Source organism: Lepidochelys kempii, chromosome 4 (assembly GCF_965140265.1).
Source record: "Lepidochelys kempii isolate rLepKem1 chromosome 4, rLepKem1.hap2, whole genome shotgun sequence".
Lineage (NCBI taxonomy): Eukaryota > Metazoa > Chordata > Testudines > Cheloniidae > Lepidochelys > Lepidochelys kempii.
Genome location: NC_133259.1, coordinates 108,488,497 through 108,516,386, shown reverse-complemented (window position 1 = coordinate 108,516,386; position 27,890 = coordinate 108,488,497). Strand labels below are relative to the sequence as shown.

Sequence of the window (27,890 nt, the reverse complement as noted above, 5' to 3'; positions counted from 1 at the left end):
AGAGGTAAGAATTGAACTTAGACCTTCTGAATCCCAGGTCAGTGTCTTCACTGCATACTCTTGGGGGAATTCTGTGCCAAAAAATTAACAATTCTGCACACAATATTTTTAAATTCTGCAAAATTCTGCATATTTGAATTGTCAAAACAATGCAATATTTTCAATGGTTTCAATTATTTTGGTAATTAATTAAACTACAATACAATGGATGGAGAATGGGAGTGGGGAGCATTGGAGAAAATCCCCAATCCCCCTTGCCTAATAGTAATGTAGCTAGTAATGAGCCTTTATTTCGAGTTATTAGTCAACAAATATATGCAGCTATATGCTCAATGTTACATCATAGGCAACTGAAGAGCAAGTGAGGGTGGCTGAGGAATTAAACTCACAATGTATATTGGCTACTGTCTAGCTCCAGAAAGGTCAGTAGCAAACAGGTCATGGAGCACATTTTGATAGGAAATTTTTTCAGTCAAAAAATTTAGACCAGTTCTAATCACTAAAGCACCATAAGTATTTAAAAGCCATATTATTCTTTATACCATAATGGCAATGTAAAGGAGCCGTAAAACTTTTACACCTGTTTTATACTTCTGGGGGAATTCACAAAGACAATGGGAACAATTAAATAAGCAGGCAGGCTGCTACATTCTGTTCTGCCTCAGGGGACAGAGCCTACCTACCCCTCAGAAACACCTTGAAGCCCCGCCCCTCCATGCCAAGCGTGCTGCAATTTCGAGCAAGAAGGATTGAGTGTGTGTGTCTCTCTCGTGCACGGCTGCCCCTCCCTCCCCAAGCTGTGATTGAACCGTGCGCTGCCAGGGAGGGCATATGACCACTCTCGTGGCTTCCCTTTGCTTCCCTGTCAGAAATCATTTTTCTACAGGGAAACAAAGAAATCTGTGGGGGACATGAATTCTGAACGTGTGGAGTGACCAAAAATTACCCCAGGAGTAACTGCAAAGCCATCTCTGTTAATCTCATGTGACCCGACTCCCTGTTAGTGCAGTTCGTAAAGGCAGCCACCTTAATTCACCCTCATGTCTGCAGTATTGCTCCATCTAAGGATACACATTCTCACTTCCAGCTCTCTCTGAACTTCCTTTTTCAGCCCCTTGCCACTATTTCCTCTCTTTCCTGCCTTTTTCTTAGTAGATTTCTTTTGTGCTCTTTTTCTGAAACCCTCCTTACCTAAAAAGAAAAGGAAAGCTTATGCTCAAATAAATTTGTTAGTCTCTAAGGTACCACAAGTACTCCTTTTCTTTTTGCGAATACAGACTAACATGGCTGCTACTCTGAAACCTCCTTACCTAGTTATTCTTCAGGACAAGGTGACATTGAGTAGAGGAGTCTAGTGATATATGAAAGTGGGTCCAAGTCCATTAAAAACAGTGGATAAAGGTAGTAAAACACAGTTGGCAAAGATTGTTCTGCCTGTCCATGGAGTACGACAGACTTGGACACCCATGTTTCTAGTGACACCCTTTAGCTGGCACATCCTACTGGCTGGTCTCAAGAAATAAGGAAGTCTGAACTTTTTCATCCCTGCTGCATATAATATAGCTCCCTCCAGCTTTTCCCCCATATACTCTAGTATTTTATAATTTAGTGTTGGCTTTATTGACTCCATCTGGTCTGACACGGCATGTGAAGGATGCCGAAATACTAAGTCTGTGTGCCTGTTGTTTCGCTACAGGAGTATCACCCCCATGTGGAATAATCTCAGTGTACTATATGTGTATTGATATAGGCTCATATGCCACATTTTTCTTAATAACATCATCGTAGTTTATATAAGCCATAGCTTGATTTTAAAGTGCTCTAATCAAGTTTGTTTTAGTATGTAGTCAGGGCTGGCCTTACCATGAGGCGAACTGAGGTGGCCACCTCAGGTTCCAGACTGTGTGGGAGAAGGGGGCCACTAGGACCCGGAGTGTAGAAAATTGTGTCTGCTGCTGGTGCATATGTATTCTCTCTGCTCTAGATGCACAGAGATGGTGGAGTGCTGGAGGAAGGAGGGCACAAGAGACTTAACAGGCAGGCAGGAGAAAAGGTGAGAGGGAATAACAGAAACCAGCAGGAGCTACAGGGGGAGACAGGAGGAGGAGCCTCTTATGTACCTCTCTAGGACCCCCAGGAGTCTGAACTAATTAACACCAGCTTCTCAAGGACCTTCCTGTTTCCTGCTGCTTCCCTGAATCCACTTGAGGAGAACAGGCAGTCAGCTGAAGTAGTAGGAGCCAGTTAGGCCCTTAAGATGGGGAAATCTTCCCTCAGGCCCTGCTACCAGCCTGCTTATTTCTCCCCTTCAACTGAGTGTTGATAGCCACTATAGCTGGCACAGAACAACAGTCATGAGTGAAAGAAGAAAACGCCCCTTTGGGGCAGCATTCAGAAAAAGAAAGAAAGCAAAGGAAACTTTTCTATCTAAGCAGGAAGGAGCTCTCTTAAGATACATGGACACAGATGTCCACGGTGAGCCTTCCGGCCCCAGTGAGGATGAGGGTGGTGAGGAGATGCCTGATCTTCCAGTTAGTCAGAGTGCAGGTGACCTGGCAGGTACTGCAGCATCCATATCTCCACCTCAAATGGATGTAACCATGCACATTCCTGAAGAAAGGTGTAGATCAGAGAAGAGTGTGGTGGAGGCGCAAGAAACAGCTGCTGCTGTGTTTAGTTCCTTAAGTCTAGATGATCCAGCACTGTAGACCCACTTGCGCAGCAGCCTGTGGGACTTCCTTGTACTGCATGGGCCACAGCAAATGAAAAACTTCATGTTCCCCAAAGACAATGAAAATAGAAGTTTCCATCCAACACATTACTGGCATGAAATTCCCAATGGTGACAAAGTGGAGAGGCCACGGCTTATGTACTCAAAAACCCAGAATGCCACATACTGTTTTTATTGCAAACTCTTCCAGTCTAATATTCTAGCCACATTGGTTTCCACAGGAACAAAGGAATGAAAAAATCTGGCATGCCATGAGAAGGCAGCAAATCACCAGAGAGCATTCCGTAGGTGGAAAGAGCTTGAGATGAGATTAAGGTTAAAGGCCACCACAGATGATCAGCATCAAGAGAAGATTGCATCAGAGTCTCTTTACTGGCAAAATGTTTTGAAAAGGCTCATTGCCATTGTGAGAATGCTTGCTACCCAAAACCTAGCACTGTGTGACACTTCAGATCATCTTTATGTGCCAAACAATGGAAACTTCCTTGAAGTTGTGGAGCTGATGGCTGAGTTTGGTGCTCAGGAGCATTGAAAAAGAGTCACTACCCAAGAAATGTAAACACACTGCAACCTTGGAAAAACTATTTAAAATGAGATCATACAGTTACTGGCAACAAAAGTCAAACAGAAGATTGTGGCAGATCTGAAGTCAGCAAGATATTACTCTGTTGTTCTGGATTGCACACGTGATGGAACAAATGACTTTAATGGCGCGTTTTGTAACAACAACAGAGCCTAGTGAAAATGCCCCTGCAATGGTGACTGTCACAGAGCATTTTCTAGAATTTATTGACATTGATGATACTACAGGAGCTGGTATGACAAATGTGCTTCTTAAAAAGCTGGAAGATACGGAAATTGGGATAGCTGACATGAGAGGTCAGGGCTATGATAATGGTGCCAACATGAGGAAAGAACGGAAGAGTGCAGACACGGATACGAGAGTTAAACCCTCAAGCTTTTTTTGTCCCCTGCAGTTCTCATTCATTGAACTTGGTGGTCAGTGATACAGCTGCTGATTTTTTTAATGTAATTCAAAACATCTGTGTATTTTTCTCTGCATCAACTCATCAATGGCAAATTTTGAAGCAACATCTGGGAACATCCTCTCTGACACTGAAACCACTGAGTGCCACATGATGGGAAAGTTGAGTGGAGGCGATAAAGCCTATCAAACACCAAATTGGGAAGATAGATGATGCCATAGTTGCCATTATGGAGGATAATGCTATGACAGGTACTGTTTGTAGAAGAACAGTGGCAGAGGGAAATGGAATCAACGAACATACATAACTTCAAATTTCTGTGTGGCTTAGTGTTGTGGTATGACATACTGTTTGAAATAAATGTTGTAAGCAAGAGACCTCAAGGTTTTGACCTTGATATATCTGGAGCAATGGAACAACTAGACAAAGCAAAGTCATACCTACAGTTTTGCCGGTCAGATGTGGGATTTCAAAACGTTCTGAAGAGTGCACAGAAATTGGCAGAGGAACTTCCCACTAAAGCTATTTTCCCACCCATTCAAGAATATAAGAGTCATCAAAGAAGAAGACATTTTGATTACCAGGCATGTTATAATCCCATAAAAACCCAAAACAAGAATTCAAAGTTGAATTCTTTAACAGGTGCTAGATTGTGCAATACAGTCAGTTGAAGAATGTTTCATGCAGCTCAAGGAACACAGCAGTATATTTGGGATGTTGTATGATATTCCAAAACTCCTCACTATACCTGAAGAAGACCTACACCAGCAATGCAGGGCACTAGAGACAGTGTTGACACATGATGACATGTGTGATATTGATGCGAGTGATTTAGGTGATGAACTGAAAGCCCTTTCAAGATACATTTCAGCAGGATCAACTCCAAAGGCTGTTCTGAATATATGTGCACAAATAAGATGACCACCCTCTTTCCAAATGCTTTTGTTGCTCTGCGCATACTTCCAACACTTCCTGTAACAGTTGCCAGTGGAGAACACAGCTTCTCCAAGCTGAAGTTAATAAAAACACATCTACGCTCCACAACGACACAGGAGAGGCTGGTCGGCCTTGCAACCATCTCAATAGAGCATGAGCTGGCCCAGACTGTTGACCTTCAGAAGGATGCAGTTCAAATCTTTGCAACCAAGAAGGAACGGAAAGCACCACGTTGATTATTCAAACAGATAAAAATGCCAGTGTTTACTATGCAGACAAGAAAATAACAGAACGCCACTACCCATCATCTTCAGCCCCCAACTAAAACCTCTCCAACGCATCATCAAGGATCTACAACCTATCCTGAAGGACACCCCCCCATCACTCTCACAGATCTTGGGAGACAGGCCAGTCCTTGCTTACAGACAGCCCCCCAACCTGAAGCAAATACTCACCAGCAACCACACACCACACAACAGAACCACTAACCCAGGAACCTATCCTTGCAACAAAGCCCGTTGCCAACTGTGTCCACATATCTATTCAGGAGACACCATTATAGGGCCTAATCACATCAGCCACACTATCAGAGGCTCGTTCACCTGCACATCTACCGATGTGATATATGCCATCATGTGCCAGCAATGCCCCTCTGCCATGTACATTGGTCAAACTGGACAGTCTCTACGTAAAAGAATAAATGGACATCAAGAATTATAACATTCAAAAACCAGTCGGAGAACACTTCAATCTCTTTGGTCACTTGATTACAGACCTAAAAGTTGCAATTCTTCAGCAAAAAAACTTCAAAAACAGACTCCAACGAGAGACTGCTGAATTGGAATTAATTTGCAAACTGGATACAATTAACTTAGGCTTGAATAGAGACTGGGAGTGGATGTGTCATTACGCAAAGTAAAACTATTTCCCCATGTTTATTCCCCCCCTCCACCCTGCACTGTTCCTCAGACATTCTTGTCAACTGCTGGAAATGACCCACCTTGATTATCACTACAAAAGGTTTTTCCCCCCCAGTTCTCCTCCTGGTAATAGCTCACCTTAAGTGATCACTCTCTTGTTAGTGTGTATGGTAACACCCATTGTTTCATGTTCTCTGTGTATATAAATCTCCCCACTGTGTTTTCCACTGAATGCATCCGATGAAGTGAGCTGTAGCTCAAGAAAGCTTATGCTCAAATAAATGTGTTAGTCTCTAAGGTGCCACAAGTACTCCTTTTCTATTTGCTGTTCAGGCATTTGAAAGTTAAATGTGCCTTAAAATTTTTAAACAAGGCATTTTAAGTTGTTAATTTTTCTTTATTGGGGTAGGTAGCAGAGCAGTACCATGAGAGGAGTAGAACAGGAAGAAGGCAGAATTGAGACGTTTTAAAGTTTTGGCCCAAGCGAGGTGAAATGGGGGCGTCATTTGAGCTCCCCGCCTCAGTTGCCAAAATGTTGTGGGCTGGCCCTGTATGTAGTTCAGGAACAAGAGTCTTTGGATGCCTTATATGAAGACAATTGAATTTCAGAAGGAGGAGACCACTAACGGGTGCCCCCCGCCCCGCAAAAAAGCTGATTACTGATTAGTTACTGTGGCTACCTGTGCAAATAAAGAAGGAACTGAAACTCATTCATTCTAAATTAGCATATTGAGAGGATGAGTAAATACTTGGCAGGTTAAACATCTGCATTTCTTAAAGGGTGAATGCTTTTGGTTAAGATTATTAGTCTGCATCATATTGTTTTTGCTTCTAAGCACACACTTCAGCAAGTTTCAGATATTAGCGCTTCATTGGGGTTTTCTTAGAGCAGTGGCTCTCAACCTTTCCAGACTATTGGACCCCTTGCAGGAGTCTGATTTGTCTTGTGTACCCCCAAGTTTCACCTCACTTAAAAATGACTTGCTTACAAAATCAGATATAAAAATATAGAAGTGTCACAGCGCACTAGTACTGAAAAGTTGCTTACTTTCTCATTTTTACCATATATATGAAATAAATCAATTGGAATATAAATATTGTACTTCCATTTCAGTGTATAGTATATAGAGCATCATAAACAAATCACTGTCTGTGTGAAATTTTAGTTTGTAGTGACTTCGCTAGCCTGTTGTAAAACTAGGCAAATATCTAGATGAGTTGATGTATCCCCGGGTAGATCTCTGCGTACCCCCAGGCGTACACATAGCACTGGTTGAGAATCACTGTTTTAGAGGATGAGAAGGAAAGACCAAAGTTGTTCATTTAAAGTAAATTATAGGGTGGATACTTGGATGTAGTAAATGCTGATTTAATGTTACCATAGAACAAGTGGTTCTTGACCATTTCAATACTATTATACCCCCAATTTCCATCCCAGGAGCCTCCTCCCATCTAGCCGGGACCTCCTTTTCAGTTAGCATTTGGGAAGGGCTAGGTGGTCAGGAATCCCTGCTTTAGAATAATCAAGAAAGGGACATTGAGGGCTGGTTTATCCCCTTCTTGTAACTACCTACGCATAGACTCTTATTCTACCTATTTGCGTTTTGTTGTCCACATATGGTGTTTGTTCATAAACACTGCAAAGCCCACTTACTTGCAAAAGCTAAAATGTTAACTCACAAACACTTCATGTACCTGTACATAGCAGCATGCCATAAACATGTTACAAAAAAATATTAAATAAAATCACCTAAACATCTTCTATTGAATATACTGTTGACATTCTGAGATTGAAAACTTCGCTAATTGGAGTTACATTTTATGTCCAGGTAAGGAGTGAAGGATATTAACGATGAGCATTACAAGTACTGGACTCTTCTCAAATGATAGTATAGTATTCTATTCCATTCCAACTGCCAATGTATGGGCTATACATCTGCCAAGACCCCCTTCAACACAAAAATCTAGCACAAAAAACAAAGGGGAAAAATCTATTTCCATAAGATTGCATGGAGTAAATATATTTCTGGTAACATGTAGAAAAATCTTTTGACATGTGCTGGCATATCTACCAATCTATTCTCATCTTACAATTTCTTCAAAATCAACTAGAACTATCTGTGTGGAATGAAGGGAGAATGGGTAAAATTTTCAAAAACCTCCCAAGTGATTCCTCATGCTTATCTACACGTGCAGTTATTTCCCAATAGCTATTCCAGCATAACTTTGTGTGGAAACTCTTATTCTGGAATAAGAATACCCTTTTCCAAGTTAGCTTAACCTACTTTGGAACTGGATTAAGCAACACCAGAAAAAGGCAATGCTGGTGAGTATTTGCTTCAGGTTCAGGGGCTGTCTGTAAATGAGGACTGGCCTGTCTCCCAAGATCTGTGAGAGTGAGGGATAGTCCTTCAGGATAGGTTGTAGATCCTTGATAATGCACTGGAGAGGTTTGGGAGAAAGGCCAGTCCTCGCTTACAGACAACCTCCCAACCTGAAGCAAATACTCACCAGCAACCACACAACAAAAACACTAACCCAGGAACCTATCCTTGCAACAAAGCCCGTTGCCAACTCTGTCCATATATCTATTCAAGGTACACCATCATAGGACCTAATCACATCACCCACACCATAAGAGGCTCATTCACCTGCACATCTACCAATGGGATATATGCCATCATGTGCCAACAATGCCCCTCTGCTGTGTACATTGGCCAAACCAGACAGTCTCTATGCAAAAGAATAAATGAACACAAATCAGACATCAAGAATTGTAACATTCAAAAACCAGTCGGAGAACACTTCAGCCTCCCTGGTCACTCAATTTCAGACCAAAAGTCTCAATTATCTAACAAAAAAAACCTTCAAAAACAGACTCCAAGAAGAAACTGCAGAATTGGAATTAATTTGCAAACTGGACACTGTTAAATTAGGCTTGAATAAAGACTGGGAGTGGATGGGTCATTACACAAAGTAAAAACTATTTCCCCGTGTTAATTTTTCCGCCTACTGTTACTCACACCTTCTTGTCAACTGTTTGAAATGCGCCATCCTGATTATCACTACAAAAGGTTTTTTTCACCTGCTGATAATAGCCCACCTTAATTAATTGGTCTAATTACAGTTGGTATGGCAACACCCATTTTTTATGTTCTCTGTGTGTGTGTGTTTTTGTCTGTGTGTGTATATCTATATCTATATCTTCCTACTGTATTTTCCACTGCATGCATCTGATGAAGTGGGTTTTAGCCCACGAAAGCTTATGCCCAAATAAATTTGTTAGTCTCTAAGGTGCCACAAGTATTCCTCAGTTTTTTTGCTGATACAGAGTAACACGGCTACCACTCTGAAATCTGTAAACATGATATATCTTGATTTTATAGATACTAAGGTCAGAAGGGACCATTATGATCATCTAGTCCAACCTCCTTCACAGTGCAGGTCACAGAATCTCACCCACCCACTCCTGCGAAAAACCTCTCACCTATGTCTGAGCTATTGAAGTCCTCAAATGGTGGTTTAAAGACTTCAAGGAGCAGAGAATCCTCCAGCAAGTGACCCGTGCCCCATGCTACAGAGGAAGGCGAAAAACCTCCAGGGCCTCTTCCAAGCTGCCTTGGAGGAAAATTCCTTCCCGACCCCAAATATGGCGATCAGCTAAACCCTGAGCATGTGGGCAAGATTCACCAGCCAGATACCCAGGAAAGAATTTTCTGTAGTAACTCAGATTCCACCCCATCTAACATCCCATCACAGGCCATTGGGCCTATTTACCATGAATATTTAAAGATCAGTTAATTACCAAAATCATGTTATCCCATCATACCATCTTCTCCATAAACTTATCGAATTTAATCTTAAAGCCAGGTAGGTCTTTTGCCCCCACTACTTCTCTTGGAAGCCTATTCCAAAAGTTCGCTCCTCTGATGGTTAGAAACCTTCATCTAATTTCAAGTCTAAACTTCCCAATGACCAGTTTATATCCATTTGTTCTTGTGTCCACATTGGTACTGAGCTTAAATAATTCCTCTCCCTCTCCGGTATTTATCCCTCTGATATATTTATAGAGAGCAATCATATCTCCCCTCAACCTTCTTTTAGTTAGGCTAAACAAGCCAAGCTCAGTGAGTCTCCTTTCATAAGACAGGTTTTCCATTCCTCGGATCATCCTAGTAGCCCTTCTCTGTACCTGTTCCAGTTTGAATTCATCCTTCTTAAACATGAGACCAGAACTGCACACAGTATTCCAGGTTTGGTCTCACCAGTGCCTTGTATAACGGTACTAAAACCTCCTTATCTCTACTGGAAATACCTCGCCTGATGCATCCCAAGACCGCATTAGCTTTTTTCACGGCCATATCACGTTGGCAGCTCATAGTCATCCTATGATCAACCAATACTCAAAGGTCCTTCTCCTCCTCCATTACTTCTAATTGATGCGTCCCCAACTTATAACTAAAATTCTTGTTATTAATTCCTAAATGCATAACCTTACACTTCTCACTATTAAATTTCATCCTATTACTATTACTCCAGTCTACAAGGTCATCCAAATCTTTCTGTATGATTTCCCGGTCCTTCTCTAAATTGGCAATACCTGCCAGCTTTGTATCATCCACAAAGTTTATTAGCACACTCCCACTTTTTGTGTCAAGGTCTGTAATAAAAAGATTGGTCCCAAAACTGATCCCTGAGGAACTCCACTTGTAACCTCCCTCCAGCCTGACAGTTCACCTTTCAGTAGGTCCCGCTGTAGTCTCCCTGTTAACCAATTCCTTATCCACCTTTCAGTTTTCATATTGATCCCCATCTTTTCCAATTAAATAATAATTCCCCATGTGGCACGGTATCAAACGCCTTACTGAAATCTAGGTGGATTAAATTAGATCCACTGCATTTTCTTTGTCTAAAAAATCTGTTACTTTCTCAAAGAAGGAGATCAGGTTGGTTTGGCACAATCTACCTTTTGTAAAACCATGTTGTATTTTGTCCCATTTACCATTGACCTCAGTATCCTTAACTACTTTCTCCTTCAAAATTTTTTCCAAGACCTTGCATACTACAGATGCTAAACTAACAGGCCTGTAGTTACCCGGATCACTGTTTTTTCCTTTCTTAAAAATAGGAACTATGTTAGCAGTTCTCCAGCCATATGGTACAACCCCTGAGTTTACAGATTCATTAAAAATTCTTGCTAATGGGCTTGCAATTTCATGTGCCAATTCCTTTAATATTCTTGGATGAAGATTATCTGGGCCCCCCAATTTAGTCCCATTAAGCTGTTCGAGTTTCGCTTCTACCTCAGATATGGTAATATCTACCTCCATATCCTCATTCCCATTTGTCATGCTACCATTATCCCTAAGATCCTCTTTAGCCTTATTAAAGACTGAGGACATAGTATTTGTTTAGATATTGGGCCATGCCTAGATTATCCTTGACCTCCACTCCATCCTCAGTGTTTAGCGGTCCCACTTCTTCTTTCTTTGTTTTCTTCTTATTTATATGGCTGTAGAACCTTTTACTATTGGTTTTAATTCCCTTTGCAAGGTCCAACTCTACTTGACTTTTAGGCTTTCTCACTTTATCCCTACATGTTCTGACCTCAATAAGGTAGCTTTCCATGCTGATCCCTCCCATCTTCCACTCCCTGTATGCTTTCCGCTTTTTCTTAATCACCTCTCTGAGAGCTTGCTCCTCCAGCTTGGTCTACAACTCCTGCCTATGAATTTTTTCCCCTTTCTTGGGATGCAGGCTTCTGATAGCTTCTGCAGCTTTGATTTAAAGTAATCCCAGGCCTCCTCTGCCTTTAGATCCATAAGTTCTTCAATCCAATCCACTTCCCTAACTAATTTCCTTAATTTTTGAAAATCAGCCCTTTTGAAATCAAAAACCCTAGTCGCAGATTTATTTTTGTTAATCCTTCCGTTCAGTTTGAACTGAATTAGCTCATGATCACTCGAACCAAGATTGTCCCCTACAACCATTTCTTCTGTGATGTTCTCATTATTCACCAAAATCAAATCTAAAATGGCATCCCCTCTAGTCGGTTCAGCAACTACTTGATGAAGGAATCCAGGAAAATCTGAGCCCTATTATTATTACTAGCACTCGTCCTCCAGTCTATATCTGGGAAGTTAAAGTCTCCCATGATCACGCAGTTTCCGTTAGTATTTACTTCATTAAAAACATCCATATCCAAATTAGATCCCGGCGGTCTATAGCACACCCCAAGTATTATCACAGGGAGGGCTCTAGTAATTTTCTTCCCCAATGTGATTTTTGCCCAGACAGACTCTGTCTTATCCATTCCATTGCTTCTTATTTCTTTACATTCTACCTCCTCATTGATACACAGTGCTACTCCACCACCTTTACCCTTATTTCTGTCTTTCCTAAACAGCACATACCCTTCAATACCCATAGTCCAGTCATGACGACTATTCCACCATGTTTCTGTTATCCCTATAATATCTGGTTTCACTTCCTGCACCAGTAGCTCTGGTTCCTCCATTTTGTTACCTAGGCTCCTCACATTAGTGTGCAAAGATCTTAACTTTTGCTGTTTGGCCTCGCTCACATTCTGTACCCTATTAGACATGGTCATTCTACAGCCAGTATAACCTATTAGACTGGTATCCACATGGCCCTTCCTCCTTACATACATTCTCCTACCCACAGCTGTATCCTTTCTTACTTCGTTTTCTTCCCTCTCAATGCTAAAATCCGGTGTGGAGATTACCTGGACATCTCCCCCAAATTCCTAGTTTAAAGTTCTCTTAATCAGTTCTGCCAGCCTCCATCCTAGAAGTCTATTTCCTTCCCTACTCAGATGAAGTCCATCCCAAGAGAACTGTCCTCTGTCCATGAATGCATCCCAGTGGCCATACATCCCAAAGCCCTCCTTATAGCACCACTACCTAAGCCATCTGTTGATAGTCATAATCTTGTCACACCTTTGTTGCCCTTCTCTAGAAACAGGCAGAATCCCTCTGAAGATCACCTGAGCCTTGATTTCCTTAAGCGTCTTCCCCAGCCTAGCATAGTCTCCCTTTATACTTTCCAGCGAGAATCTAGCCGTATCATTTGTTCCCACATGAAGGATAATTAGAGGATTCTTCCCTGCTCCCTTTAGGATCCTTTTCAACCTCAGGTCTACATCCTGTATCTTAGCACCTGGAAGGCAGCACACCCTTCTATTCTCTGGATCAGCTCTGGTTAGAAGCCAGTCTATTCTTCTCAGTAAAGAGTCCCCAATCACATAGACCTGCCTTTTCCTGATGATGGTGCTCTTCTCCCATCTATCCCCTTTTCCCTCTGGCTGCAAGTTCTTTCTATTCCTGTTCTCCCTTGTAATCCTCTTCAACCCATCCTGTATCCTCCTTTTAGTGAGACTTTTGATGCAGTCCCACATAACATTCTCAAGGAAATGTGATCTAGATGAAATTATTATAAGGTGAGCACACAGTTGGTTGAAAAACTGGACTCAGAGTAATTATCAATGGTTTGGTGTCAAACTGAGAGGATGTATCTAGTTGGGTCCTTCACATAATCTGTCCTGGGTCCAGTGCTATTCAACGTTTCCATCAATGACTTGAATAATGGATTGGAGAAAGTGCTTATAAAATTGGGGGATGTCACCAAGTTTGGAGGAATTGCAAGCACTTTGGAAGACAGGATTAGAATTCAAAACGACCTTGAAAAATTGGACAAATGATCTGAAATCAACAAGATGAAATTCAGAAAAGACAAATGCGAAGTACTACACTTGGGAAGTAAAAATCAAAAGCACAACTACATAATGGGGAACAACTGAATAGGCAGTGGTACCACTGAAAAAGATCTGGGTTTAAAGTGGATCACAAATTGAATATGAGTCAACAATATGATGCAGTTGTGAAAACGGTTAATATAATCCTTGACTGTATTAGTAATAGAAGTGTCACATGTGAGGTAATTGTCCCACTGTACTCATCACTGGTAAGGCCTCAGCTGGAGTGTTATATCCAGTTCTAGGTGCCATATTTTAGAAAAGATGTGTACAAATTGTGGACTCCAGAGGAGAGCAACAAAAATGATAAAAGGTTTAGAAAATCTGACTTATGAAAAAGTTTTAAAAATTTGTCTAGTCTTGAGAAGAGAATGCTGAAGAAGGACCTGATAAGTCTTCAAATGTGTTAAGATATGTCATAAAGAAGATAGTGATCAATTATACTATGTCCACTGAAGGTAGGTCAAGAAGTAATGGGCTTAATCTGCTGCAAGGGAGATTTAGTTTAGATATTAGGACGAACTTTCTAACTATAAGGTTAGTTAAGCTCTAGAATAGGCTTCCAAGGCAGGTTGTGGAATCCTTGCCAGTGGAGGTTTTTAGGAACAGGTTTAATATCTATCAGGGATGGGCTAGTTATACTTATTCCTGCCTCAGTGTGTGGGGTGGACGAGATGACCCTTTCCAGAACTACATTTCTATGATTCTGTGATCTTTCGTGTATAGACAAGACCTAAGTCCTATTTTAAAAACTCATTTAGCAGCCAAAGTCTCTTTGAAAGATAATGAGTTCCTAAGTCACTTTTAAATTCTAAGTTGCGTAAGCACTTATAATTCTAAGTTATGTAGTAACTTTAAAAATTTTTTACCCAATATACCCTTTTCATTGTATATAAAATGGCCTGCTGTAACACCTAGGCTACTAAGAATAATTTTGAAGAAGCTTTTACTGAGGATCCTTTATAACTTTACTTCATCAGCACAGATATTGGACTACATATGAAACAATATATCTCAGGATTTTATATTACTGCTCATCACTATAGTATCTGAGTACATACGGTGACATGAAATCCCAAACCAGATGAAACTCACCTGGGTTTCCTGTTTTGTTACAAATATGTAACTTGTGGCAGATTTGTGAACTTGGGCTGAATTTCAGACCCACTGAAAGGATTTATGGTTCTGACCCTCACCACGGCAAAACTCTGTGCTTTCAACCTGAATTTCAAAACAAAAGTCACTGGCTGTGAACTCAACCAAGTCCATCTTCCTCCTCCCCACCCCCATCCATTGTGGTGTTTGGCACTTTAGGCAGTGGGAAGCTGGGGCAGAGTAGGACCTCTGAGAATAATCAAACAAGTTATTTTATCTGAAAGACACTAAATATTAGGCAAATAGATGACATCTGCAGTGCTGCATTGATATGTGGTTTCATCTGTTATATAGCACTAATGTAAGTGCCGCCAATCACAAACATTTCCCCAGAAAATGTTTCATGGCATCTCTTTGTTGAACAGAGTAAAAATAACTAGACTTTCCCAATGAAAACTGGGCCAGGAGACCCAGGATCTTCCCTGCGAAAATATTGAAAAATTATGTTTGGAAAATGTGTTTTTATGTGCACAGAGAGGCTGTCAATATTTCTTTGTAGCTAGGCTTGTAATCAACTTTCCAGCTCACTCCTACACCAGCCAGGAAGCAGGTCTCCATTCGTAAATGCCCAAATGGTTTTGATCAAGGTAGACCTTAGAAAATCAGATATTAGGGATGGTTGAGGTTTACCGTCTTAAAAATGTCATCTGTCTTCAGTCTTGTCTGTCATATATGTCTGACAAATATTGTGCTACCTTTTTATGGTATTTGGGCTGGCTTATTACATTGTGTTGTATTATAAACAACTAGAAAACTGTTTTGTCATCTACAGCAATTGTTCATTATGGAAGATATCTCACTACTGAGGGTGAGCAGGGAATCAAGGGAGGGTCTTCACCAAGATGGCAGCTTCTGCCCTGGCCCTTATGCGGCTCACCTATGTGCAGCAATGTTCCCTCCCTCCCCACACCCCAGCGACAGCAGTGTGGTGTGGGAAAGTTACCCTTAATGGGGCAAGAAACAAAGCAGTTCTGCAGGAGCAGATTGCCCAGTATCTTAATGAGAGTTTCCTGGAGACCTCCAAGGCAGATTTCTGTGAAGGGAGGGAGTCAATCGACACCCTGTTCTGCCACTCAGTCTAGGCATGTGGTGGTACGCACAACAAACAGACACAAGCCTGCTTTCTGCAACCCGCCTGCCCCCCAACAACTCGCTTCAGCGATTCACAAAATCAAAGCCACTTACCAGGGGCCTCCTTTCCTGTTTGTGCTTCCCCAAGATCCAACAGCTGTGACTGGCTAGCCTCCTCCTGGGTAGAGAAGAGCTCTGGGCTGCATGCATCTCTCACCTCCAAGTCGTCCTCTGCCTCTGGGTCCCCCTCACACACCTTGTCCCAGATTTCCTCCTCCTGGCTTGGTCAACTCTCGACTGGCACACGAGCCATCGCAGTATCCTCAGTCGCCTTTGCAGTGGAGGTGGGGTCGCCACCGAGTATTACATCCAGCTCTTTGTAGAACCAGCAGCTCGTGGGCGCAGCACTGGAGTGGCGGTTTGCCTCCCACGCCTTGTGGTGTAGGCATTCGGCAGCTCTTTCACTTTGACCCTGCACTGAAGTGTGATCCAGTCATGGCCCCTTTCTGTCATGCATTGTGAAATCTGTCCATAGGTATCATAATTCCTACGGCTGGAGCGTAGCTGGGACTGGACAGCCTCCTCTCCCCAAATGCTGATGAGATCCAGCAGCTCAGCATTGCTCCAAGTGGGGGATTGCCTGGTGTGTAAAGCAGGCATGGCACCTGGAAAGATGCACTGAGACCACTGCACATGTCACCAAGCAAACAGGAAGGGGACTTTCAAAATTCCCAAGGAATTTACAGGGTGGAGATGACGGTTGGTTACCTGAGGGCAGGGCAGTAGAGTTCAAACAGATGACCAGAGAAGCGAGAACAGGCATTGTGGGACACCTCTTGGAGGCCCATCGCAGCGCTGTAATCGCTAGGGTGTCTACACTGGCACTGTGGCCCTGTACCCCGGCGCAGACAGCTGTATGCCTCTCATTGGGGTGGTTTTTTTACAGCACTGAAACTGCACAGTTTCTGTGCACTAAGTGGCTTGGCTGTCTGTACACCTCGGGAGTTACAACACAGACAGCTTCTTTACTGCACAGAAACTTGCCAGTGTAGCCAGGCCTAACTTAATCATGTCATGAACCAAAGCAGTTGTGTCCTTGCCAGGATATTGTTGTAACAAGTTTACTGTTTAATGGGAGTTGTTCCACAGACAGAAGTCTTTTAATTGATCTTTAAACACAAACCGCCCAACAGAAGTATTCCTGGGGGATATCTACTGAATGATGTCACATGCCAGAATAACTAATTGTGCATTTGCCAAAAAATTACATACTTGCCATGTGATTGTTTGCCATCCAGTGTTGTCACTTAACATGAGTCACACCAATGACATCACTTACCTGCTGCATAACTTGTGGGTTACGTAATCAGTTGCCGAATAGGACTACCTATGGTTATTTTGGCCTGCTGCTTCACTGCTCTATGGCCAGACGAGGATGTAAGTATCTACGGTACCACAGCAAGAGGATGATGGGGCATTACCTGACAGTGCACATTCAAAGCCATTTTCAGCTCCTAGAAGAACGTTGAAATAACTCTTGATCCAACCAAGTGGAGCTTTATCAAATGGTAGTAAGTGGAGGTAAAGCACAGTAGGGACCTCCTTTGCTCTAAGAGTAAAGTGCATAACCAGTCATACACTGTGGCACCCTCTTCTTCTCTAGAAATCTGGAAACCGCTCAGTCTACCACTCCCCCTGCACCATGTGTCTGTTCTGTCTATTTAGATTGTAAACTCTTGCAGGGCCGGGATGTCTTTTTGTTCTCTTTGTACAGCACCTACCACAATGGGGTCTTGATCCATGACTAGGGTTCCTAGGCACAATGGTAATACAAATAATAAATAATATTTTCCCATGTTTCCTGACAAGTAAATCACTTTTCCCAACTTCCTACATTTCATTTTTGATCAACTAATAACATACCATATGTGAATAGCATCTGGTGTGGCCTCCGTTGTGTTAAGAGTTATATAACACAATTCTAATGAGGTATCTCTAGATGGTGGAGATGTGATAGTCTTCACATAGATGAAGGTGGAGCTAGTTGCTCATTATAAACCTGATTTTGACCTACTTGTTTACCTTTAATATCCATCTGAAAGTTTAGTTCAGGTTAGAATTTTTATAGAAAATTTGGGGAAAACTGGGCACGGTAAATTTGGGATTTGATTGTTCAAAACCATAAGTGGTTTACATCTCTCATACATATTCTGACATTTTTGATTTATCATAATTCCAAAATGTTTGGACTTCAAAACTCTGAATTTGGTTTATTTTGTTTTTCTGCTCCCATACAACATTAGTGACTTTTGTTGGATTGAAGGGTACGATGTAGAGGACTTTATTTAGTTATTAAAAAGCATTAAAGATTAAATGATTATTAAAGATTATTAAAAAGATATAAAAAGTTTTTATTCCCAAGTGCTATACTTAAAGGATGTATCCATAATGCCAGCTGTTTAGTTTTAACAGAAATAAAAAGATCAATAACTTGACACACAACTTATTTTAGTAACAGTTTTATTCCTTGATTTTCAGTGAAAATTAACTAGATAGATTTTTTTAAAATAAAAGCTTACATAGTTTGAACAAAATAAACCATGCAGATAAATGGGAGGAAAGCATTTTGTATTTCATATGGAAGAAAAGTGGAATCAGATAGATACAGTCCTCTTGTCTGTAATTTGATGGAAACTCAGTACAAAAATCTTCTATAGATTCTGTTACATTCTTTCTAGATTATGTGCCATGAAATCACTACCTTAAAAACAGAATTGGGGAAATTGCAACAGAAAAGGCAATTGAGTAAACATAATTTAATTCTATCTCAAAATGCAGACAAATTAGTAGAAAATAGTAACTGTTTCCAAAAATAATACTGCAATGACAGTTATCATCCCCCTCCCTCCACAAACACAGGGCATGATCTGAGGAATAGTAAATGTGAAAATGCAAAGGTTTATAAGAAAAGGAGTACTAATGGCACCTTAGTGACTAACCAATTTATAAGGTTTAAAAGAATGTTGTTCCTGTCAGGTAAGCACAGTAAAGAGATGGAAATCAGTTTGACTTTTTACAATGACTTATTAAGCAGTGCATTAAGAAATGGAGCCTGGATTTATTCATTTCAGTACAAACTGAACAACTTTAATGGTTCATGGTCTCTATTCTTACATTACAAAACAATATTTTCAAACCCCGAGGAATGCTGAGAAGGGAAGAGAAGTAGAAAAACTGACAATTTAAAGTGAAGTTAGAATAAATGTATCTCAACCTCCATGAACTATGGACTTCTGGAATGCTATTGTGTTGGTGGCATAGGGTGTAAATTTCTTTTGTATGAAGATAGATATCAATTCTTAAATGTACATTGATATTCTGATGTTGAACATTTGATTTTTGAGGGTTTTTAAATTTTTGTTTTTAGTCTTTGTTTTTTTAGCTCTAACCATTAAACACAGCAGTTATGTAAAAGTAAAAAGGAATGGGAGAAAATAGAAGTCCACAGTCAATGTGTATGATTATGATAACTAATAATGTTTTATTAACAGCATTTTTGCACATGATTTATTGATAAGACTACAGCATAAAGCTACATTTAAAAAAAAGTTTTTGCATAGCTCTTAAAAATGTCACAACTTTGCCTTTGCAATTGGTTAACATTGCTGTGACATTTTAAAAAATGCTATGTATTAAATACAGGAAGTATCCAGGTAACACTGCAAATATGGATGCAAAAATGAGTTAATTCTCCCAAGCAACTGAAAGGTTTTTAAGAATGAGAATTGACATTAGGAATCCTGTAAATTTACAAAAAAACACATTGCCCAATGTAAATAGCCACAGTGTAGGGAAGGGACATAAAAAGGGGCACATGGGAGGGGGGAATAGTGACTGTTAAGGGCAGTGGTTCTCAGTCTATTTACCATTGTGGGCCACATCCAATACCACCTGTATGGCCCTGAGGATGTCACACGGGCCACATCTCTGTGTTGATTGGGCTGCAGCCAGCCCATGGGCCTCAGGTTGAGAACGACTTGTCAAGGGCATGGGAAATGGAGCCACCCGGGGTGAACGTTTGAGTGGAATGGAAGAAGCTGTGCAAGGATGAGTATGATCTGTGGGGTAGCAAGTCCATTCCTACTCAGCTAGCAGCCTCCATACAGACTCCTATTCTGGAGGAATTTGTAGTCATTCGAAAAGAGCTAAAGAAATTCTCAAAACACTTTAAAATGGAGTTAAGATTGCAGATATGCTTCACTAACTTAACAGAGGTAGGAAGCTTTACAACAACACTGTAGATTTTAAAAAGTGCTTTTTAAAAAGTTAACATATTAAAAACAAATAGCAGCTGGGAAGTATAAAAGTGGACACTGAGCGGTCTTCAAATAGCCTTAACTCTGGCCAAGGTTACTACCCTGAAATCAGAAGTCAACCTTATCCATAAACTTCATAATTCCTCAATGCTACCAGTCCCATTATATGCTCTCAGTGACATTAGAGAAGTTCTGCAGTTTTGTCTATCAGAATTTACCATTAGTGAAACCATTGAATAATTATATGTTTATGTATGGTGGATGTCTGCAACTTAATACAAATAGGATAAACTAGAAAGCCACTTTTCAAAGTTAAATAACTTAATGGTTTAAAAAGCTGTTTGCCACACTTACTACTTAATGTATTTCTGACATTTAGTCACAACAGAGAGCCAATCATCTGAAAGAAACAGGAAACACTACTTTTTAGATAAGTTTCTTTTAAATTAAGCATTATTTATTGTGAAGAAAAATGCATTTCAACTGACTAGCTTCATGCCATGTTTCAGCCCCATGTGAACAAAAGCAGCTGTGTTGGAAATCCATGGGGGAAAAATGGTTTAAGCTGGAAATGGCAACTTGCCCTTAACGATAGCAGTGCTGTGGATGCATCACTAAAAGAAAAGGTCCAAAAGTTTTCAGGTGCACCTCAACTGCTGTCAGTTTAATGGAAGCAATCTGCCTTTCAGTTCTTGTAGGACAAGATTTGCTCGAGTGCTTTGCCTACTGCTAAAGCTTTCCCTTTGTGTATAATATGGATGATTTAGAAGAAGCTGTGTCAGCACTGATTTATACATTGACAGCTAAGGATAATAAGATATGGGCAAACATACAGCTCACCCTTTTACAGATTAACCTGCAGACTGCATTAGGCAAATTTGATGGCATTAAAAGATTTTGCCAATTTGTCTGGAAACAATTTCTCTTTTGTGTTGCGTCAAGGGTAACATTTCATGCCATTGTACTAATTTAAATGGCTTTGATAAATTGTTCCAGAGGTTAGAGAATAGTACTATAGATATATTTTGCCTCTTTAAAATAAAAAGGCTATTAACATAATTGTTAAATGAAATTAATTAGTTAAAATCAAAAGAGTTCTTAGGAACATAGGTTTAAAGAAAAACACACTGCAGTACAAATATTGTGCCAAAATGATTAAAAAATGTGGTCAGGAAATTATATTTTGGTTTTTGTTTCTAGTAAACAGAAACACTATTCCAGTACAGCTACAATAGTATAGTGTTTCTGTTTACTAGAAACTAAAAGAAAAATACATATGAAACTTCAGAGGCAATGTAAAAGTTGCTATATTACAATGAAAAAAGATGTAATGATTTCTTATCCAAGTAGAGGGTTACCACAGGTTCACAAAAATCTCTGGAAGTGCTTTAGTAAAAGCCTTATTAGCGCTGATAGGTAGTATGTAATGAGAAACACAAGGGGTAAAGTTCATTTGTATTATGCTCATATTCTTAGTATTGTTCAGCTGTGTAGAAACGTGGATTTCGTATCTGAGTGGTTGTTAATTTCAGAAAAGTGTGTATCTTTCTTTTTTCAGAGGAGTCATGTAGTATGTACTGTATTAATGTTTTGAGTTGAAAAAAGTAATAACATCCTTCAGAGAAAAGTTTGTAAATTTTTCATAACTTTAAGATTAATAATGTATGAGATGGCATTGCTGAGTTTTATTTCCAGAATTCAAGTGCTCCTTTATTACATCCTATCTGCATATAGTTACAAAGAACACAAACTATGCAAAAATCATACACTGAACGTTATTGCAGAACAAATGCTAGATATATTTGGAGCAGAATTAAAGAATGTAACTAAGAAAATGTGTATGCCTAGGACAATGTTGTTTCTTCATTTCGAACAATTCTAGAAGGAAACTGCCTTTGAAAAACTCTAAAAGTGGTCTCTCTTGCTCTTTCTTGCCAAGGATAGTGAAATTAACATGCAGCTGGTCTTCTCTGATAAATGGATTCTGTTAGGTCACTGAGGGGATGCATGTGACATTAAGTGATTTACAGTCCTTTACCTTAATGAAATTGTTTCAGTGAGATGACGCTGAGAGCTTTTAATGGATAGCTTTTCTTGATGTAATGAAATTGCATTCCTTTGGCATTTAATATAAGGTGCAGTTATTATTTACTGGAGCTTTCCCAGAGCTGCTGTTTTACGCAGACAGTTCAGAACAAAAAGAGATTTCAGTGGCAGCATCAAGGCCAGAATGGCGTGTGACATTCTTAAGCAGATGAGTGTATTTGTGAGAGCGTTTCAGTTACTGTGGCCTAGCTACACAGATCCTTTAGGAGGCTTTCTTACACAGCGTTCATCTCTTTTACCTATTCCCTCATAATCTGTTTAACAGGCAACTGGATTACAACCAGATCAGCTGTATTGAAGATGGGGCATTTAGGGCTCTACGCGACCTGGAAGTGCTGTAAGTACTGCTTGTATCTCTTACTTTTAACTGGAGCTCAGTATCTAGGGAGTACTAATGTAAAAGCTTATCTGCTAGCTGCAGCCTGGGAACAAAATGGTCTAGTGAAAAGATGTCTTAAAATAATCCACTGTGATGTGTTGTAGAATGGTAAATATATGTATAAAGACATATTATTTTGCTCACCCAGAAAAGCATTTAACAAAATAATCAGATGACATGTATTGTAAGAAAGAGACACTTCCTGAAAAAAAAAGTACTAATGCATCCATTATTTTTGTGAAATATTTTTCATTGCTGAAGTGCTACACACTTTAATATTGCTTTTGTTATGTAATTTGTTGTAGATAACCTCTATCTGCCTGTTTATCTATCTATATCAAAATGATAAATACATTGAATACATTTGTAATAACTGTTTTCATTAAGCTACTTTTTCAGTAAACAGAACCGTGATATCTGCTATGTAGCCTGTCCATTCATTATTAAATGCTTTTTAACTGGGTTTTTTTTATACACAATGTATTTATGGCATTGATTGAAGGGTTGGGTTGCACGTTGCCTTGCTTACTTTTTTCTCATGTTGAAATTGCTGTCAAATGAGGATAAAGGTAACAAAATAATCTACAATGACCCTTGACCTGAAAATAGTGACTATGATGAGTAAAATGTCTAATTCCTAAAGAATTTGAGGCACAGGATACATTCTTTAAATATTTCCTCTGTCAATCAAAGTGTCACATTCCTTGGTTACTTTTATACATTTAAAGAAAGCAGGAGACTTTTTTCTCTACCAATAATAGTGCTTCTCTGGATGTCGTTTTAAATCACCCTGACTTCAAACGACTTGGAAACCCAACGCTAAATTAAATTGGTGGGGGGAGAGAGCTTTAATTCTTAACTTAATTTTTGTTAGTAATTATGTAAAATCAAGAAGCTTTTCCGAGAACACACATTATCTTTTTATGAATAGAATCCAAAGGATAAAATATGAGCAACTTAGGGGAAAGGTGGCAGTTATTCAGCAGCTATTGAGCTAATCTATGATTACTATGAGTGGGTAGCTGTGACTATTTGTTTTTAATTTTTAACGTTTTATCACATTTCTTGGTTTTAAGTCATTAGAGTCAAGTAACCAGATAACTAAAATGTTGCTTTCTCTTTTTTAAAATGTGTTAAAATATGCTGCTTATTTGATATTAACACATGTGACTTGTAAAGTGTATAAATGGGTGGTTTGTCAGCATACCTGATGTACTGTGTGATTTTTATCCGCACTTTCCAAGGAACTCACCTGTATCACAGGGTAACTTATATTTTCACAGTGCTGGTTAAGGCAGTTATCATGTTACCTTACTTTAAATATATAGCCTCCTTTAATAGTACATTTTATATATGTCCAAAAGAAATGAATTTTGAACGTGTGTTTTAATTAAACCAAATATTATTAGTACTGCTTTACTACTATTATTTTGACTGCTCAAATATGGTAAAAATTCCCATAGACTTCAATGGTCACAGAATCAAAACCATACAAATTATTAGTATTGCACCACAAAGGCAGGTAATCATGCAGTATTTTGTGCCTGAATGAATGAATATATATATTATTATATTATATATTATATATTTATTATATATATTAATATATTATTATATATTATTATTAGTTAAATATGTAAATAAAACGTAATCTTGAATTAAATAATTTGATATGACAAACAGTATTATAGAAGAACTTAAATTACAAACAAGGTTGAGACAAATATGTTGAATGGAACTCTAAATTGCACCTTCACAGCAGCCATATTGTCTAATAAATAAATAAAAGTTAAAAAAAAAAAAAAAAAGAAGACGACGACGACATTCAGGTCAGTCAATAGCAATAGTACATTGAATAATTAGCAACACTAAATATATATGGGTTTTGCATTTGATTGGATTTATTCTGTCTGTATTAATACTGTGCATGGAATGTGTATCTTCTATCAACATACAAGTGTATAATAGAGCTTTTAGTATGTCCTGTACCCTGATTCAATCATGTTTTAAAATTTTGTGCTAAAGTGACAGGTCTTGTACAGTTCTAAAATAAAATAACTTTCCACCATTGAAATACTTTGGTAACATTGAGGCGGTTCAGAGGTTATTATAATTAAAGGGATGCATTCAACTTGAAATCTAGACAATTTAAAAGAAGAGTTAAAAGTAGTTTCAGGTATTACTACTGGCAGTGAATCCTCCAGAAAATTTCTATGGCTTTCAAATTTCCTATTTTTTAAAATGTTTTTCTTTCCACTGTAGCTGTGTGACTGAAGCAAATGGGGGAAACTGACTATGCAGGCGTGATCCTGGCAATTCACACAATGCTGTTAAGTTCAAAGAGTAAACAAACTGCTAAAATAGAAACAGAATTTTGGGGGTTATGTGTAACAGGGGGTGAAAATATTTCAGATAGAAGTATGATTTTTTTTAAGTTGGCAGTGTCCCTTTAATGAAAGCCATAGATTTGGTTTATTAGATGGAATTGTTTATGGTCTAATCCATTAAGTTACTACTAGCTACTGTTTTGCTGTATTCCAGCAAATAAATCCATAGAATTAAATTGGTGCAACATAAGGGGAATACAAGAACGGTCAAAGAAAGAAATAATTAGTTAAATAACCAAACACCAGAAATATAATAAAGTGTTTATAAAATCTGTCCTATTTAAGTAGTATCAGAACTACATAAATGCTCACTGGTTTGCGTTCCCTGTTTTAAAAAGGTGTACCTTGGAAGTCACCCATTAATAAGTCATGCAGGGAGACTCATAGGAACTATATATTTTTCATTTGGACATTGTGACAGAGAGTCATATAAAGACCTAACAGTGATCATATCACCATTTTAGACCCTTTTCTGGCAGTCTCATCTTTGCACTAGCCCTATGCAAAATGTCACTTTTTTCAAGTTGGACACATGTCCTTATCTTTTTTTCCTTTCTTCCTGATTCTACTCCTCTTTGGTTTCTGTACCCCTCAGGGCACACAGAGGAGTTCCCTTGTGTGTGGGTGAAGAGAACAGAACAGAAATCAGTAAGCACAGTGAAGTAAATTTGCAAACATCGCACCAAAAATTAACTCACATAGCTACCATTAAAGCTAATTGGAGGTGCTCAACCTGATTCCATTCATGGTGCTGGCAATTTACCCATGTGTGTTTCAGAAGTACTTTGTACTTTTAATTCAAAAGTCTTGAGAAACGAGCATAAATTATGCAAATGATGCTTCATGTTTTAAAAAAATACAACTGAAACACTTGCTTTTTTCAAGAAGGAGCGCAAAGATTTAGCCAATGGAATTCTCAGTCCATTAGAGTTGATTAGTAAAGCACAAAATAACATTTTGAAAATGTACTTCATGCTGTTCAAATGAACAAGTTGTAAGACAAAAGTATGGGGGAATATTAACTCTTTAAATCATATTGTTTTCTTCCTTGTTCTGGAGTCAAGCTTGTCTTCTTTTTATATCAAACCAAATGTAATAATTAAATGAAAGATATTTCATAAAGTTTTCATACATTATTACTCGTTATCTTTGCAACTAATGTATGCTAAGACAACTCTTTGCTAACCAAGTATTTATTTACTTAGATTTATTCACTGTGCCTGTGCCAAGTTGTAAGCACATTGCACAACATACATAGAGCTATTCTGGTAAAATATTAAGGCTCCCAAGAGGTCCATACCTTATACAGAACAAGTCACCTAAAATCATCATGCAACTCTCCATGGCAACTACCAACCCCATCTCCCACATAGCCTCAGTAAGCCCTTGGGTCATCCTTCCCAGGAAAACCTGGGCCAGGTGGATCTTGCATCATGTGTTCAAAGTCATCACATCTGGGTCCTGAGGAACCAGAGAGTGAATTGAATTCCAGAACCAGGGATCCCTCCCTGAGAATATCCTGCCACCAGCTGTCTCCTGCTTTATGCTAGGATGGCATTCCCACCTTTAATACCTCAGATGATCTCAACATGTGCAATGACTGGAGAGGGAGACAGCCTCTCAGGTAGCTAGGGTTTGAATCACTTGAGACATAAGGGTCAAATGCCAAAACTTCATCTGGAATCCATTGGCAGCCAAGGCGGCTCACATGGTGTAAACTCACAGGTGTAAACACTCTTTTCCTGAAATCCCGATTTTAAAGAGCAGGCCCCGACATTGTGCACTAGCTGTATTTTCTGCAAAATCATAGCAAATTTGTATCTCAAGTAATACCATCTGATTTTCTTCGTAAATTTTTGGACAATATCTGGAATCCTGATAACTACAGCATGCTAAGTTGAATCTTTTTGTGTTTTGCAGCACTCTCAACAATAACAACATCACTCGACTTTCAGTGGCAAGTTTCAACCACATGCCCAAACTCAGAACCTTGTAAGTAGTCCCGATGACAATAGCTGTCTGTTCTGTTAATCTAGTGTGTTCACCACTTCTCTATTTCTACACAAGTTTTGCTAGTGGTTCTGAAAAGGCATCAAGATGGATTTGTGGGCAAGAAAGGGGAAAAGTGCAACTCAACGATCTCTAGATTGAGATCCACTCCAGCAGCATAACGGCACTATGTGAGTCAGTTGCAGAGGGATCTTCGAGGTGAAATTAACAAACCCCCCAAGCCAAGGGCAGTAAGTGAGACCCATGAACTAGAAATCCTTTTGTCAGTTATGCAGGCTGTTGGGGCCACTGGATCCACAGAAATGCAGCTGCCATGGCCATTTCTCTATCCTGTCACAAATTGCAGCAATGCTCTCCACACCATACATGAGTTTCACTATCTAGAGAAGAAGGTGGAGACTATTCTGCACATTATAATTATATCTAAGAATAGGTGCTTTTGAAAGTGAACAAAATTGTTTTACTTTGAGCTATTCAATAGGTCACATTTCATTTAAGAATATGGAAGAATCTTTGATTGGCTGTCAGATGTGATAAATGGGAAATGTTTATGACTGCACTGCTAGCAGACCTAATTAAACTAAACTGGCTCTACAACATTCTTTGTAACAAAAAATTATAGCATCAACTGGTAGTGCTGTTTTAATTAAGGTTGTGTCAGCATTTACATTAAGGCCCCAATTTTTAGCAGTTACGACTGAAACATAAGCATATGCTTCAGGCTACTAAAATGAAACAAAGAAACTGTTCATGCAAGTTCTAGCCTTTTTTAAAATTTATGCAAAAACTAAGGATTGCCTTTTTTAAAACATGCAATTGTTTTTAAATAATAATAGTAATAATTATTATAATTAATAATATAATATTTTAGGGCTTAATCCTGAGCTTCCTCTCCAGGCAGAACTCCCAATGGAAGTGAAAGATGAGCAAAATTGAAAGTAAATGGGATGCTTGCTTGAAAACAAAAAAAGGTCAATAAAGGCCCATGGATAGTACTTGTATAACCCAAAATGGCCTTGATTTCATTTATTTTTATTTATTTTATTCTTTTATATGGAAGCCATTTTGGAAATCAGTGGGCGTAGTCACCTGTGTAAAGTTACTCAAGTATTTTTTTAG

At 39.2% G+C, this 27,890-nt stretch overlaps 1 protein-coding gene across 13 annotated transcripts in view; it reads left to right on the top strand.

Moving 5' to 3' along the window:
* Positions 1 to 27,890, top strand: part of SLIT2 (slit guidance ligand 2) — a 424,049-nt gene that overhangs the window by 252,572 nt on the left and 143,587 nt on the right. For all 13 annotated transcript variants that reach the window (XM_073342407.1, XM_073342403.1, XM_073342401.1 and 10 more), the window contains exons 6-7: positions 22,261 to 22,332; positions 26,682 to 26,753. In XM_073342407.1, coding sequence (XP_073198508.1) covers positions 22,261 to 22,332; positions 26,682 to 26,753 — 144 coding nt within the window. The remainder of the gene's footprint in view (positions 1 to 22,260; positions 22,333 to 26,681; positions 26,754 to 27,890) is intronic.